Source organism: Carassius carassius, chromosome 30, assembly GCF_963082965.1.
Source record: "Carassius carassius chromosome 30, fCarCar2.1, whole genome shotgun sequence".
Classification (NCBI taxonomy): Eukaryota; Metazoa; Chordata; class Actinopteri; order Cypriniformes; family Cyprinidae; genus Carassius; species Carassius carassius.
Window position 1 is genome coordinate 10,745,366 of NC_081784.1, and position 17,621 is coordinate 10,762,986.

General features: G+C 36.2%; 1 protein-coding gene across 1 annotated transcript; it reads right to left on the reverse strand.

Annotated features, from left to right (window-relative positions):
- Positions 1-1,123: 1,123 nt before the first annotated feature.
- LOC132110593 (protein kinase C eta type-like) lies at positions 1,124-17,270 on the reverse strand. The gene is made up of 14 exons (XM_059517315.1): positions 16,397-17,270; positions 12,136-12,199; positions 11,306-11,459; positions 10,699-10,733; positions 10,512-10,594; positions 10,077-10,206; positions 9,833-9,966; positions 9,429-9,569; positions 8,911-9,084; positions 6,262-6,416; positions 5,390-5,528; positions 4,789-4,977; positions 3,043-3,189; positions 1,124-2,550 (listed from the first exon to the last, which is right to left on the reverse strand). The coding sequence occupies exons 1-14, from the start codon at positions 16,745-16,747 to the stop codon at positions 2,305-2,307; spliced, it is 2,142 nt and encodes a 713-aa protein (XP_059373298.1). The 5' UTR covers positions 16,748-17,270; the 3' UTR covers positions 1,124-2,304.
- Positions 17,271-17,621: the final 351 nt, after the last annotated feature.

Below are 17,621 nucleotides of genomic sequence, written 5' to 3' on the forward strand. Positions count from 1 at the left end.
CAGACATGCATTCTAAGCCAAGATGTTGCACACATGTTTAGCCTGTTTCTTAAGAAAACAATTGCCATAAGAAATATATATATATATATATATATAAAGATATAAAGGGGGTTAAGATTTTGGGCTGCTTAATAAAAAAAAAAGAGTGTAACTGAAGCGCTGCAAGCAGAGAACTGTGGCATCTCATTTCTGCATGCCTTCAGCGTTCTTAAGAGCATTTGCAGTACATTTGAAAGACAGAAGTGCCGTTATGTACTGAAGCTTTGGAAACAAAACCAGCGGTTCAAAAACAGGAATATAAAATTGAAAAGAGCAATGCAATGCATTTTGTACATCTCCTGCGCCGTCGTTACTAAGCAATCAAACTCAAGATCGGACCAAGTGTGAAAGCACCATAAAAGGCTGGCTTCATTATCAAGCAATACAACCTAAAAAAGAAACCCTAAAATGTACCATATTTGTAATTTGAAAATATTTAAAATATAAAATAGGAGTGCAAGCATGAGCAGTCCAGCAAGAACAGTCCAAAACCAGAGACATGTACAAAACAAATTGCATTCCGTATTGGACTGAGGTGGAAAAGAAAAAAAAACAGCCTTAAAGGTCTGATATGAAAAGATCAGACATCTGGGAATGTGGGGAAAAAATCTTTTCTGGGAAGAAAACCATCACAGGCATCCTAAATGAATAAATCTATACAAAGGACCACAGCACAAGAGATGAGTTTGGCAAAAGAGAAATTTTAAAATATGAATAAAATAATATTAAGCAAGACACAGAGAATAACTGTGGTAACTGGCAGTGAAGGATCACGAACTCATCAGAAAAACGTGTGTTCATCCAATACAGTGTCCTTGACCAAACAAGGATTTCCATGTCCACCTACCCCAACTGCCAAAGATTGTAAATGGCACTAACTGTTTGTTGATCTTCAGGGTTGTAGTCTCCCATAGGAAAGTGGGCTGCTGACGTTGATTCTCCAGGAAAACCTCCACTAGTGTAAATGGGGCTGGGCCAGACTTGTATGGACAACTTGCTCAATGGGATCTCCCATGACAGCCAAAAATCTGTTACTAATCTTATTTGCCTCCATTCTTCAGATGCAAGCATGATATGACAAAAATCTATAGCCCAGACTTTTTATTTATTTATTTTATCTACTGAGGCAGAGGGAAAATAGCATAGAAAGATTCACTGATTTAATTTGCTTTTTTTGTGTCGCGCCACTGGCGTCCAACATAGACATGGTGAGAAAAACTCAACACAATCTCATAAAGAAACTAACTATTTTGACAGTAATTTTGCAAAATGTAACAAACTGCCATGGGAGTTTGGAAAAAGTCAAAATCTTGGTCTTAGCAGGTCTCTTACACCAGAAAACCATCTTAAGCTTTTTAGGAGCTATTTTCAGCAAAGAATACTATAAACTTATGTATTTGATAGTAATTCCAAACTTAACTTGCATACTCCTACAGACACAAAATTAATAATAGCAAATCACAAAAGCACAAAAGCATTCACCAACAGATATTTCACTCTGCTCGGACTGAGAAGAGCCAAATAAACACCATTAAAGAATGATGAGGATGAGGAAGAAGAATCACTTGCCTGAATATAAATAATTGAAACTGGTCAACCTCTCACCTGGGTGTGTTAGCCTTTAACCCCTCAGAACAACAGAGAGGAGATGGCCTTGGTCTGCAGAGAACTCAATACCGCAACCTTTATCAACAATAAAATACATCTAAAGATGCCAGAGTTGAGTTTTTAGCTGAAATGTAATAACATACAAACAGACAAAATAACAAACTGCACAGATTTACACTGAAATGTCTGAAAATATCTTACAAATCTAGAGTCTCCATTTAAAAAATCATTCTCATGAGTCAGAGTTCCCTGGTTCCTTGACAGTAGAATAATTCTGACAGAATTAGTGATGCTTCTGCATGACATTTGGCTGTGTTAGTTTCAGCATGTGCACAGGAATCAAATCAAGTTTCCTAAACATCTGAACATGAACCGTTATATCAGCTACAGTATGGAAGAGACAAGTTCATCTATTGATCAATTTTGTGTAAACTGCTGTCTTCCATGATGGAGTCTCATGGAAATCTTTGTATATCACTAACTCATGATGTGTCTGACACAAAGACAATTACACTATTGTTCTGAAGCATAAGCTTAGGCCAAAATAATCTTATAGCTTAGGCTAAAACCAAAAAGCTAGGCCATCAAAATGCACAACCGGTTTCAATACACTGATATTCAAATGTTTCTTTAGACTGCTCGTGAAAGTTTCTATTGTCACAATTCATTTGGTTCTATCACATCACATAATCCTCCCGCATTCTGTTCCTTCATGACATCACATGTTTCTTCCTCTCTGCATTGCAAATCTGAAACCACTTCCAACAGTTCAGGGGAGGTAAAGGAGAAGTCACAGAACTCGTCCTGATTGATGGATGGGATGACGGACTCATCAATGGGTGTAAGAGTTGGATCCTCTAAGGTGAAGTCTGGATCAAAGTTATTCACATCTTCTGCAGTTTTCTGGATTTTAGATAAAAAAATATATATATAAAATAATTTATATATGTATATACAGTACTGTGCAAAAGTCTTAGGCCACTAGTATTTTCACCAACAAAAAATGGTTTTAAGTCAGTTATTTCTATGTTTTGCTGTAGTGTGTCAGTAAGAACTGTCAGTTTACATTTCCAAACATTATTTTTGCCATTAAATCTAATAATCCAGTGAAATTTATGTTTGCATAAGAAATCTGACAACAGCCAGTTCTCCACGCAGAGATCTGATCTCATCATCATCCAGAACAAACTGAGACAGAGTAAATCCAGAAGAACTCTGGCAATGTCTCCAAGAAGACTCTTCAAGAAACCCGAAAAGCTACAGTATTGTGCAAAGTTTTAGGCACTTGTGTAAAAAAGCTGTAAATATATATATATATATATATACACACATACACACACACACACACACATATCTAAACATACACACTTATTTAACATATGTTTTTTAACTCACAATTCTAGGCTTGAAAGGTGGTTCAAGCTCTCGCTGGTTAAGTTTGTCCCAGTCAATGTCAGTAAAAAATGGGTGACTGGTTACAGCGACCTCTCCTCCCTCTGCAGCCACACAACCCAGACGACGGGATGGATTCTTTGTCAGAAACTGAGAAAAATAAAACCAAAACGTGATGTCATGCATTTGTCTGTCAAACATTCACCTACTAGTTTACACACAGAAAACGAATACACACCAGATACAGTATATATCAGTTATATTACTAAAAATGAATACACTAACAAAATAAGAAAGCGCCCAAAGGTATTGAATGTTGTGAATCCTATCAAATCTCCATAGTGAGATTACACCAACAGTACGTCAAGACTCAATTCCTATGAGAACATGTATCACATAACACACCATCACTTGTGGGAGGATGTATCGAGAGTATCAATGTGTGTGGTATCAAATATAACCAAATCAGATTAAATCAAATCAAATCGCATCCTGCCCTCTTTCTATAGCCATCTAAAACACAAACATGCATGTGTACACACAAATACACACTACTGCTGGGTAAATCTGAAACCCATTAGGAAGCACAGCTGGCTACCAAACCTTATCGACTCAAAACAAAACGGACAAAACTCGTTGTTTTGAGGGATTATCCAGTTTAAAAAAAAAGCGATGCACCAACTTTAAAACTCTGTTGGATAATATGATAGTTATTTTCATATTATAGCTAATATTATAATTTTAAACTGATTTCTATAAATAATAAAATCAATCATTTTAAATGTTCAATAAATGTTACAATTGAATTTAGGCATCGCATTTTTAAAATATACATTAAAAATTGTTACAACATAAAATGTTTTTAAAGATTAATTTTAGTGTTATATAACCGCAAAGGTAATCCATATGTAAAAATATAGGAGAAAATGTCATGTATAATTAATTATCCAATATTGGCCAATGCTGATAAATAAATTAAAAAAATGCAATATTGGCAGATAACTGGTTCTTGTTTCATGTTGGATTTATGTATATTTCTGGTCTGTCTACATATGATAACACCACAGCTGTGCAAAAGGACTGAGGTCTGCTATTCCAAAAATAGAATGCCTCTGAGCCACTCTATTGATCTATCATTTGACTGTTGTCTGATGACCCAGGTTTAAGGATTTCAGGCAAATATTGTCATTCTGCTGTTGAATTTTCAGATTCAACTGGGAATTTATTGGTCCTTCAATAACTGCACATTGTGATAAGGGGGAAAAATCATCTCAATGATTAATACCGGTATATCTCCACCACTATTCTTCACAGTGAGAGTAAAAACTGTAGATTGAAGTTGATGATACACTATTACCTGGTTGCCGTTGAAGTCAACATTACCCAGCAACATTGCTCAAACAGTGGCCCCATGTATCATCCCCTTTAGAGCAGGGGGTTGTGTGCATGTGTACATTTGATGTAAAGGGTTTTATTTTTTGCAACAGTCAAGTGGTAGCAGTGGAATGTGGATCGAAGCTAAATATAGTTATGTAAGAGAGGGGAAGAACAAGAGAATCAGAGAGCGAGAGATCAGATGGGGGGCATTTACTGTTTACTGATGTTCATTGTTGCATGACAACTGACACTTTAATTCACACCATATGCCTCCCACCAATCAAGACATATATGCAATCAATCACTGCTCCATTCAAGTCAATTCATGTCTGTATGACTCCAGGGCTCTTAAGTGAAAACTGAGCAGCTCACCCCTTTCAGTATGTCCACGGCATTTGTGCTGAGCCAAGATGTGTAGATGATCTCTTCAGTCAGGATGGACTCAAAAAGGTCATCCTCATTCTCCGCCTCAAAGGGGGCGTGGCCAGATAACATCTCATACAGCAGCACACCGAGAGCCCACCAATCAACCGATGGCCCATACAGCATCTCCTGAAGGATCTATATGACCGTATAAATATCACATTTAGGACATCCTGCCATCTCTCTCTCTCTCACACACACACTTCCACACTGATCACACACTTCCACAAATGATCTTTTCACCAAAAACTAACATACACCAATAGAAGCAGTTTATATCTACAATATTATATTATACTATTTTCTATTCTATTCTATTATATTCTGAAAGAACACAAGCATGAATGAGGAGTTATTTTAGTATTATTTATATGCTATTATAGTACTTATTCCATTTAAAATTAGCTTATATTTTCATAAACTCACGCTAAAAGTCAACCTGACACAATAAGAATGCAGCATAACACTTCTGATTCTTCTAGAATTTTGTGATGCAGAATTTTGTGTGCATTTTTGTGTGTGTTTGAATGGGGTGGAGTGTTTGAATCACCTCTGGAGCAATGTAATCTGGGGTTCCACAGAAGGTTCCTGTGACAACACCCTCAAACATTCCCTCCTTGCACATGCCAAAATCAGCCAGTTTACAATGACCATCTTTATCCAGCAGAACATTATCCAGCTTCAGATCCCTGAAATAATACAAATATAAAAATATGCCCAGATTCAGTCCATTATGGCAGCGAGAGAGAGAGAAAGAGCGAGAGAGAGAGAGATTTATGTATGTTGATATTTTTTATTTGCTTGGTAAACCACTTCTGCATGAAAACCTGCATTATAATATTTTTTAAGAAAAATTACAAATGACACACAGCACACACATTCAAAATAATGCTTATACTTTTTCATACAGTACATTCATATTCAGTCCACAGTATGCTGATATTTGGCCATTTGTCCATTAACAGAATTGACGTATATGCCACCTGATATTTTGCTCTCTCCTTCAGTGCCAGTACCGTTTTCCAGTATTACACTGCAGCTTTAAAGATCTACATGGTAAAGGTTTGTAATAATAGAAACGCTGAGGTAAGAATTAGTCTCACAGTGTTAATAAACCTCAGAGGATGCAGAAGTGGCAATTAAAAAGAGAAGACGATGGAAAACAATTCAGAGAAAACACACAAGGAACAGTTCAACTGAGAAACTACATTTCTGACATCATTTGCTCACCTTCATGCTGTTCTAAACTCATTTGACTTCTTCCAGCAGCTTGAACATTCAGATAAACTCCACATTTAATTTATCATTAAAGAAAGTCAAATGTTTTTAGAACGTCATAAGGGAAAGTAAATGATACCAGAATTTTCCTTTTGAATTAATTAGCCTTTTCATTTCTGTCTTACGTGCATTTGTCTGTCTAACCTGTATATTATTCCCTTGCTGTGGAGGAATATTAAAGCAGACGTGATCTCCGCTGTGTAGAATCTGGCTCTGTTCTCCTCAAACTTTCTCGATTTCTGAATGTGAAACATCAGATCTCCTCCATTCACAAACTCCATTACAAAAAACAGACGCTCCTGTGAAAAAAAAAAGATTAATTTAAAAGACAACAACAAACACTAGATTACCACCTTCAACATCAGGAAATTCAGCTTCTTACAGGGAGTCTTTTAAGAAACCAGACAGTTAAGCCAGTATGTCACAGCCATTAGAAGTTTCATGGGAGAGACAGACGAAGCAGAAACATAAATACTGTTTAGTCAGCAAAGAAGACTGCAGAAGACACCGGATTATGGGACTTTGAGAGCTGGAAGGTGATCTAAAACGAAGTACATCATAAGTTTGAATTGACAGCACTTAGCCTCTGTTTAAGTCCAGCATGGCCAATGCATCAAACTCAGACCGCACACCCAGGGACCACCCACAGTCGGTTTACTGACCTTGTGATACATGCTGCACACAAAATGCAATGATTTTCAGTAGTGAAATATTCAGAGTAAGATGGGGGAAGATGCCCACAATAGGAACAGTGTGCATTTATTGCAAACTGTACCATATTTAGAAATAACTTTAGCAAGTATAGTATGATGATGCATAATGCAATATATTTGTTAGTTATAGAAGGAAATCATAAAAGAAGGCCATTTTGCCCAACCTCTGGGGCAGGAAGCCCACCAAGGTAAACTTACACTGATTGTTACGGATACATCTAACATCATTTTAATTATTTATTTATGTATAACACTACACCAATTTTTCATTTTCTTATTTTATGCAATTCATGTAAAATGCTAAGCCAAATATTGCAATTAATATTATGGTAAATATATATTACAATACAATAATAAAATAATTTGACAATTTAGCTGAATTTCCAGTAATAATGGATAATTGATAACGGTCATATTTATTTTCAGATGAAAAGTGACATCTGTGTCCAAGAGCAAAATTAAAGGTTAGTGCTAATTTGAGAACGGACACTTCTGTACTAATTTCTTATGCATTTCTTTTTTAAAAACATTCACAGAGACTAATTTTTCCATACCAATCTGTTAACATCATCCGCTTCTCAGTATACAGTATTAAATTAAGATGATGTTTGGTTCTACACCAGATAAACAAACTATCTATAATGCTTACCAGAATATATCTCATTTAGAGCTAATTAGGATCAAGCTACACATGACAATGTATGATTTTTAGTGTTTTTGCTTAAAACCCACTTTAAACCAACATCTACTGTATTGTGCTTGTAATAACTTCCGATTTTGATCTACTGTAAAGTTGATTTGATTCTAAAATAAGCAGACATGAACTCTTTGTATGGTTTTATAATGGATTGAATGCTACACCTACTTATCTTCTGTCATAAACATCCTTTATTGTTATGAAAATAACATGAGCTGCATAAAAAAAAACATACAGAAAATGTGTTGCAAAGAGGGGGGGGGGGTGCGACAGACATGACGAAAAAAAAGATCCTTGCTTTTTCACACACTAAATGATCCATAGGGTTCTATTGTTTCGATTCAAAAGCATCATTGCACCGAATTTTCACATTCAGTGTAACAATGCCTTTATTGTGGTATGTTCCATTTCATACTTATCCTTCCCTAAATGACATGTAATAAAAAACTGACTGTGCCTGGCTACTTTTCATTAGTAAGACAGTAAGTGAGCATTAACAAACAGACACATTCACTCCATAACAGTGCCACACACCTCAGGCCCTCTGAGATCAATGATATTCACCACGGTGTTGTGGTGCTAATTACCATAACCCGGCCCCAGAGGGTCATGAGTGTACTTTGTATGACGCTCACGTGTGGATTGATTGTGTGCGTCAGGACCGTGAAGGAGCAGAGACAAACCGGTTCATAAATTCTTTTTCTCATTACAAACACACTGTAGATTTGGCAGCGAGACCTTGAGGGTGTTCCTGCAAATCCATGTTCACGTGGACTCTGCAGTAATAAATCCAGAGAGGTCATCATGTCGGATCTGTTCTGCTGGACTGAACATGAAACCTAGGTCTTCAAATCCTTTTGCAATCAGTGTGTATGTGTGTGTGCGCGCATGTTTTTAAAACCTTGTGTACAATCAAGGTAAAGTAATCAAATTTAGTCTTACAAATGCTACAGTGTGTGTTTTAGGTGGGTCTGTATGATTGTAAAAGCTACATTAGGCCATCCACTGTTGACCTCTCTCTTCTAGAGGCTTCAAGCAAAACAGGCAAGCAGAACATAGCAGACCTCTGATCTCCCACAACACAAAGAGAGAAAGTACACATACACAGAAAATGTGAAGTAGAATTTAACCAACATGACAAACTAAGGCTTATTACTATACTGCCCCCTACTGATGAGGTGAAAACATCATGCTCTCATTTAGAGAACAGAATATACCAGGGGTTCTATAGCCCCATTATACATATATATATATATATATATATAAACCATATGTCTATATATAACCACACATACATTTATATGGTTTAATAATTTATTTATAATTAGCTTTATTTAAAAACAATACATAGCTAGGTGAATGTGTGATGTGTCTGTCCCTCACCGGTGTTTGGAAGCAACAGTAAAGCTGAGTCAGGTAAGGATGACTGGAAGCGAGGGATAACACTCGTTTTTCTGTCATTGTGCACTCCACATCATCATCCTGCAGTATGATGTCTTTCTTTAACACCTTCACTGCAAACACCTGATCCGAACCATTCAACCGCACCAACATCACCTATTTACACAGAACACCAATAGACTTGTGAAGTACATGTGATACATGTGTATTATCTTTCGTTTCATTTGTGAAGACATCATTCACCCAGACTTTCTGGCACAAAATTGTCAGCATAATATTTTAATATTAAACAGCACAGCCCAGAAACGTTTTTTTTTTTATAAAATATATTATAAAATATTATATATTTTTAAATATAATTTTTTATATACACTGCATAAACTTTAAACAGTAACAGAAATAGTTACATAACATTATATTTGAAAAAAAATTGTCTGCAATCTTTGTGCTGCATAGTCATAATGGACCTGATGTAAAGAGGAACTGTCTTAGACACAGACCTTGCCGAAACTGCCTTTTCCTAACACCTGCAGGAGTGTGAAGTTAGACATTCCCAGCTTTCGATCTGGGTCTTTTTTAGATTGCCCTCGATCTCCTCTCACGCTCAATGTACGGCACTGAGTGTCCATACCTGCGAGACCCTGAGAAGAGAGACAAATTATTTTTTCCTTATAGACTTAATGTAGGACTTATGTAGGACAATATCAATTGTCCTGTTGATAGTCCTGTGTTACTTCCCCTTAATTTCTCTGTTTACTTCACTAAAGTTTGATTTTGTCCTATTTTTAGTGCATGCAGCCAAGAATGTACAGTTATGTGTAATGTCAATAAAGCACATTAAACTTCAACTGAGGGATCACATATTTCAATTTTGAAAAGACCGAGTGCACATGTGTGTATTTACCACTGAGTTGCGTTTGGTCATTCCTCCTGGCTGAAGGCCCATTTCTGCCAATTTATTGGCCAGTTCTACATTGTTGACTCCACAATTTGGGGCAACATTTCCCTTACAGCGGATATGGACATTCATTTTACAAACTGCAGACGTAAAAACACAACACCAGATGAGCCTCACACAACAGCATCAATAAGACAGATGCATGCATTTATGATAAACAAGGAGGGCTGACAGAAAGAGAAAAAAGTACTTTTGCATTGCAATCCTTGCCGTACAATGCCCCACAGCAAAGAGCCACAGTGGTCACAGAAGGTAGGAACCTTATAATTGTGGATGTTGAACTTATGGGGAATGTTTATACTGAAACCCTGATTCGTAGTCTGTAAAAAGAAGGAACAAAGTATAAGAAAATAATAAAAAAAAACAGAACAGAACGTTTCAGCAATTCTATTCCTGACCAGTAGGTGGACAAAATGGCATCTGTGTTTATTAGGGCACAGGCAGCAGTCACTTAACCAACATACAGTATGACACAATTGGTGTGTCTGTGTTTCTCAGAAATTCGATGGTAAGAATTTCTAAAATTGTCCACAGATGAAAAAAAAACCCAGATAAGTCATATTGTGAGAATTCCCCCACACACAAAAATGAACTGCAAAAGCTTTTTAGATTAGGGTTGCATTACCTGTTCCTTTGCAGGTTTCTTCATGCGTGGACAGACCGTAACCACAAACTGATGACATCGCTTGTGTACCACACAGGTGCACACTATCATGCACACATACAAGCACACACAGCTGATTATAACCTATAATACAATCAATTTAAACACAGATCATGTCCATTAATATAGAGACAGATTGTCAACTCACCTTGACATTGGTAGCCCTGTTTGCCAAAAACACCCCTGGAACAAAGAAAACAATGTACAATTAAAATATGACAAAGTTTGTTCAGCCACTCACTTGAAGCATTTATACACACAGTTCCCTGTAAAACACTTTTATTCTGTAATTTATATTGTTCTCAATTTTTGATTATAATAATAAACTTGAATTGTATAGAAAAGTAGTTCTACACACAATGTCCATTTACAAAAGAATGAATACTACCTGACATTCTACAATGATTCAAATGTTACTGATTACTAATTTGTAGGAACCTTTGCCTGCAGGATGTCACTGCAAAATTCAAATGCAAATCAGTCATAACAATGTACACATTTTTATCCTTTGTGTGCTTGTTTTTTTTTAATATTTTGGCTAATTTGTACATATTTTCAGCCTTACCAATGAGAGTTTAGTATTCTCAGCTGTTTATTTTATTTTTTAATGGTGTTTAAATCCATTCTTTAAAAGACCTATGAATTTTTAATTAGGGTACTACTAAAAGTGTGTAAAAGTGTACACATTTAAAAAAAACGTGCTACTTAAAAGTTTTTTTTTAAAAATATGTACATTTGTGTCAAAAGTGCAATACCATATAAATTCTTTGCAGTGGAAGCAGAAAGTTGGTTGCTTTAGGAAGGTTGACATGAACTTGTGCCCATTTACTTGGTGGATTTTTCTTCGAACTGCCTGTTGCCGCTTTCGAGTGAATTCCTTATAGGAATGCGTGTTTCCTCCAGCATCATCTAAAACACAGATAAACAGAAAAGCTTTTATTATTTCATGATGCATGATCTCCTTACAATACATAAGTATTTCCTATAATGCCATGTAACATTCTGTTGATTAAATGAGGGGGAAGAGAGACAGATTATGAGCCACTGGTTCACTGGTATTATTAAGTCTAGTCTATTCTGTGCAGGCCTAACCACAGGTCTTTAAAGGAAGCCAGCTTCACACACCCCTGCACAGTGGGTGAGCGATTCGCACATAGCATACACTTCACACACAAGATTCTCTGACAGATGCGGTGTCTATAAAAAACTGACAGAAGTTGGCCTTTAGTGTCTTAGTGTTTCTTAGAATGTGTTGAAATGTCTGGAACCATGTTAACATTTAACATTTAGTGTGCATGTGTGTTTGCACCATTATGGCCTATGCAGTGCAATTCATCAAAAAGAATTTTAGATTTTCATCTTTTATTCAATCATTGGCTATGAAACAGACCATGTGGCCTTGATACGCCTCTGAGTTCCAGTCCAAAAATAGCCCAGTCATACTGACTGTAAAACTGATGTTTTAAAATGTATGAATAAATGCATATTTCTGCATGAAAATATTTAAAAGAAATAGAAACAATTTTAAAAATACAAAACAACAACAAAAAGAAAAAAAAAAGAACAAGGAGGAGGAGGCACGCACCATCTACAAATGAGCCTGTGAGAGTAACCAGGATGTAGACCTTACCCTCAGGTTCAAGATCAATCTGTAACACAAAAATAAATAAAGAAATATATAAATAAAAATTGAAATCATTATATGTTAATTTAGAATTTTTTACATTTAACCACTGTTTGGACACAACTACTCATTTATATACTAATTTTCATTATTTTTTTATAAAATTATCAAACAACACAAATAGAAGTATGGGAATAACTTGGATATACAAATGTTACATAAATACAATATTATTACAATATTTTTTTTTTTTTTTTTTACAAAGAAATGCTTACGAATTGAGTGTAACTGACGATGACTATTTGATGACTCTTCTGTGGCCTTTTAAGATTTCTCCATTTTCCCTGATATTCACAGGCCTTCTACGAAACATTTTTAAAGTTCCCTGGCATTTTCAGTATGTCCAGGACTGTAAGAAGCCTCTGCCAGTATCATCTGGCCAGAGAAGAACATCCCCCACCCACCCCCAACTGAGCCTGGTTTCTCCCAAGGTTTTTGTCTCCACTTCTGTCACTTGTGTAGTTCAGATTCCTTGCTACTGATGCCTTTGGCTTGCTTAGTTGGGCACACTTGACTGACTGATTGCACAAACACTATTGGAAAAGGTCTGAACTGGATGACGACATCAATGAATCATCAATGAACTGACTTTAGCTGAAAAATTACTCTTTTATTGTCTTCTTACATTATTGACAAACCTTTCCTGTTTGACACTGTAAAGCTGCTTTGACACAATTAGTGTTGTATAAAGTGCTATACAAATAAAGGGGGGGGGGGGTGTATATAACCCTCTTGCATTTCATTTTAATAAATTTAGGCACACATCCACATGTTGAAAACAATATCTGTGCCAAATACAACCAATCAAACAACCCATTGATACCGTCCACTGTTCCACATTTACACCACGGAAAATGTAAATGAGGTCAGGCAGGTATGAAATATCAGAGCTAGACTTCAGATTACTGTTGACCAAAAAGATAAAAGAGATAAATGGAAAGACAAACTCAGAATTGGAAAGAGACAGCAAGGTGTTTATGAGCCTGTGGTAAACCGGTGTAGAAAAAACAACTTTGTGGGCGTGTGTCGACGTGAATGTGATCCAAAAATAAACCCTATGTGCTCATGTATCTTATGACAGAATCATGGGTTAAAGAAACGAACAATATAGGGATAAAATATATTGCATGCAAACAGCATGAACAAGGGAGTGGCCAACCAGATTAGCCAATCAGAAAAGACATCTTTGGATGTCAGCTGAGGCTGTATGGTTGAATTGATGGTGGTGGTCTAAATAGAAGTCTGATGACAATTAGCAAAACATCACTAACAACATCTTTGTTGTCAATGATTTGCCATAATCAGCATACAGTGTGTTAAAAATACATTTTGCCTGTTTCTTTATCACATACAGAAGTTATTTTTAAACTAATTTGCTTTAGCAACATTCAATTGAGTTCAACTGAATATATTTGTTTCCGCCACAGTCGTACTTCCTTTCATTTGGTCAGAACTGAAAGCGGAAAAATTCACACAGACTCCAATGCACACAACTTCCATTTTATACACTTTTGATGCTAGTTTCACTGACTGATAAGATAGCATAACAGAAACTGCTGGATTCCTAGAGGCAGTTCCCATATAGGGAAGCTTGTACACATTCTTACACACCCACACTCTTACTTGTGTGTGTGCTGTTTTGAACAGCAGGTTTCACATACCATTTATCCCAAAAGCCTGAGGCTCTACACAGAAAAAAATACACGCATTCACATGAGACTGAAACTTGGCACAAAATGCTCACAGGCCAGACAGACTGAAAGCAGAGTATCATTAATTAGTGGTTATGTGACCTGCAGCAGCACAACCAATAAAAATGGGGCATTGTTTCTCTAAGGTCCACTGAACTTCATATGGAACCCAATACAAGGTTATTAGATGTATATATGTATTATATATAATGTTTAAAAATATAATGTTCAGGGTCAGTAAGATTTTTTCTCTTACGTTCACCATGCATTTATTTGACCAGAAATACACTAAAAACACTAATATTGTGAAATATAATTACACTTTAAAATAACCATTTTCTGCTTTAATCTATTTTAAAATCGCAGCAGGCATCACTCCAGTCTTCAGTGTCAGATGATTTGGTGCTGAAGAATAATTTCCTTGTGTTGAAAACGGTTGGTGCATAATATTGTGAATATTTTAATAGAAACCCTGATTCTTTTTTCAGCATTCTTTCGAAGTTCAAAAGAACACCATTTATTTTAAATAGTAATCCTTATCTGAATATTTCCTGACTTATTTAAAAAAAAAAATTGCAACAAACATATCTGAAACATTAAAATTAGCATTTTAGATGCATACAGGCATAGTTTACATGACATTTTGAGCAATCAACTAAATTTTTTTTTACTTTTTTCTATTTGTTACAAAACAATTCTATTTCATGCATTAGAGTTATGGCCTCAAATAATTGAGATTAGATCTAAAACAATTTCTAGACAAGCATTTAAAAATAATAATAGTAATTTAAAGCATTTCCCTTATACATACAGTATAAGTTGAACTTAAAATAAACTTGAGGCCAATAACAAAGTGTATCCCATACTGTTTACTAAATGAACAAATGTTCAGGACATGTACAGTAAAAACAAGATGATTCGTATCTCTAAAAATAATGCCCCTGTGCATAAGCATTCCAGGAAAGGAGAACTAACAGTACTTGGGCTGAATAATAAGGCAACAAGATGACTTTCACCACTTCTGCTGAGGAAAAGCAAGCCGATTTGCATGTGCATATTCAGCCTGATCACTGAAATGCTGACAACAAGTGTTTTACAACTACTGCGTCCTAGTGACCAAGCTGCAATGTTGAGTTAACACACTGATATGGCTTAGCTCTGAAGGCAGACAAGTAGACATGGAACTGGTGGTGTTTAGATCACAGAAGATGCTAACACCACAGAGCAAGATGTTTCAGCTGGTCTTAGCTGCACTGAATGTCTAAATTGGTCTGACTGACTGCGTATTAGGCCTCAACTTCCTTTCATTAGCCTCTGATCATGCATCAGGATAGCTTCAGCTGTGTCTAGAGCTGCAGTCAAAGGCCTGATTCTGGATCAGTGAGCAATGCACTGTCGGACACAAGAGTGTAAGTGTGAACCCACACAGATGATGGTGGAAAATGATAACACTCACAACCTCAACAAGTCTGCTGTTCACACACAAAGGAAAAACACAACAGCACAAAACAAGAGACTACACAAAAAACAACAACAACAGAACAATACAATAGAACTGAATAAAATAAAACAAAAGTTTAATCAGTTAGAAATTAACTTAAACATACACAACATAGCACAAGCTCTTCAACGTTTTTTAACACAAGTATTAAATAGAAAATAAAAAATAAGTTTAAAGAAAAAAAGAAGCAGCAGCAGCAGAAATATCATAGCTGCAGATGGAGAGGGCTGTAACACTTTCTAATATGTTTTTCTGTTGTAGACAAAGATTGCACAAAATCATGCAAGCCACTTTTGCCACAACTATGATAAAATAGGCTGATCAACTTCAAACCAAAATAGTGTCTGCATTAGCCTATGTTTTACATTATAACTTTTTTTCAATTAAAATTCCTCAATGTTAACCATTCCATAGCATCCATGTGGCTCAAACAGTAGTGCATGGTGCTAGCAACGCCAATATCAAGGTTTGATACTTAAAAAAAAAGCCAATTTAAACACTTTGGTCTGTCTAACCCATAAATGTCATTTTTGTTTCAAAATGTTTAAATTAAATGTAGGTTGATAGGTAAGCAGTATGGCGATGAGGGATAGCAGTATACTTTTTAAAAAAAGTATAATTTGATTATCAGAATAATTCATGCATATAATTTAACATGTTTTCAGGTAGCATTACAAGTGACAGATTGTGACAACAGCATTCTTCTTACCTGATATTTGCTAAGTTATTCAATTAATTTTTAGATTAATTTGATAAATACATCAATAAACTTTTTTTTTATTTTCTGCAAGCAAATATGAGAACATTGTATCAAAGTTTAGGAAAGCACAAATGAAAGTGTCATGTCAACATATAAAAACCAATCTCCAGTAACTTTAAGAAGACAGTTTCTTACAATCTTTAAGGAAAAATGCAAATGTGTGATCAGTTCATGGTAAATTAACACAGTTATATAATAAACATTCCTCACCCATCCTTCAAATGACTCCTCTGTGTTCGTGCTCTTCATCAGATCATCAAACTGGATGGTGCAGTTGGCCACGAAGTCATCGTACCCGATCGGTGCGTCATGAAAAACGGCCAGCTCTACTTGCTTTCCGTGGTTGACGGTAACGGAGAACTCCTCGTTATAAGTGGGCATGTTGGTTTTCTGCTTGGTGTTTGTCTGTCCGATCTTATACTCGTCCACTTTGACTACGATGTACGGGTCCAGGGTCTGGTTCACCTTGCTGAACATCACGGCGTGTCGCATAGAGGTGGTCGTGTGCTTCAGGTCCACCGCTTCGCCGATGCGCAACTTCAGATACCCGTTAAACCTCATGGTGTCCTCTAAACTCGAGCCTAGCAAATCTAAGCCTTACTGACTTAGTCAATGTTGGACATTATATCACTTAAATGGAAAAGTATAAATGCACAAACGCACACCAGTTAGAAGCCTCTGCATCTAAAAACAAAGCGCTGTTTGAAACACCTGCTTTGCGGAAGGACTGCAGCGAGTGGGCAGAATGGGGAAGTGAAGGAGTTCACGCCTGACTACGCGTCTCCCTCAAGGGAGTCAGTCACAATAAGAAACGTTACTCACTGGCCCTGTTTTTACATCTTCTTGTTTTATCGGTAGGTCGACTGACTTGTTACGAGGTCGCCTTTGCACATTTGTCCTTGACACTTTCACAATCCGTCAATAATTTGCTGGATTTTGGACTTAAACACGTCAGGCAAACCTTTGTATGAAAAACTTCGGAGAGGTCTACTGAGCAATAGGGCGTCGAGGAAACTTTAGAGAAATTGTCCAGATATGTTTCTTTAAACAAAGCCACAGGTGGGCCATCTCTGAAGTAACGTTACCTGCATTTGGAATTCCGTTGAAAATGAAAACACACCTGATTTATCGCGAGCATGTGGAAACACCGCCACCTGTCGGCATACTTTTTCAACAGCACTCGTTAAGTATTGAATAATGTGAAAAAATATAATTTGACGATATTGTAAATAAACAAATAAACAAATTTATTTTAAAAAAAATTTATATTCTTTTTCTATTCTATCTAATTGTTCTTTTTATTTATTAAACCGTCTACTGCATTAGACTAACCGAGATCTGTCACAGCACTTACATATTATTGCTCTTCTGTTGGTTTTGATTGCTTCTTTCGTGCTCATTTTTAGGATAAATGACTAAATGTAAATGTAAATTA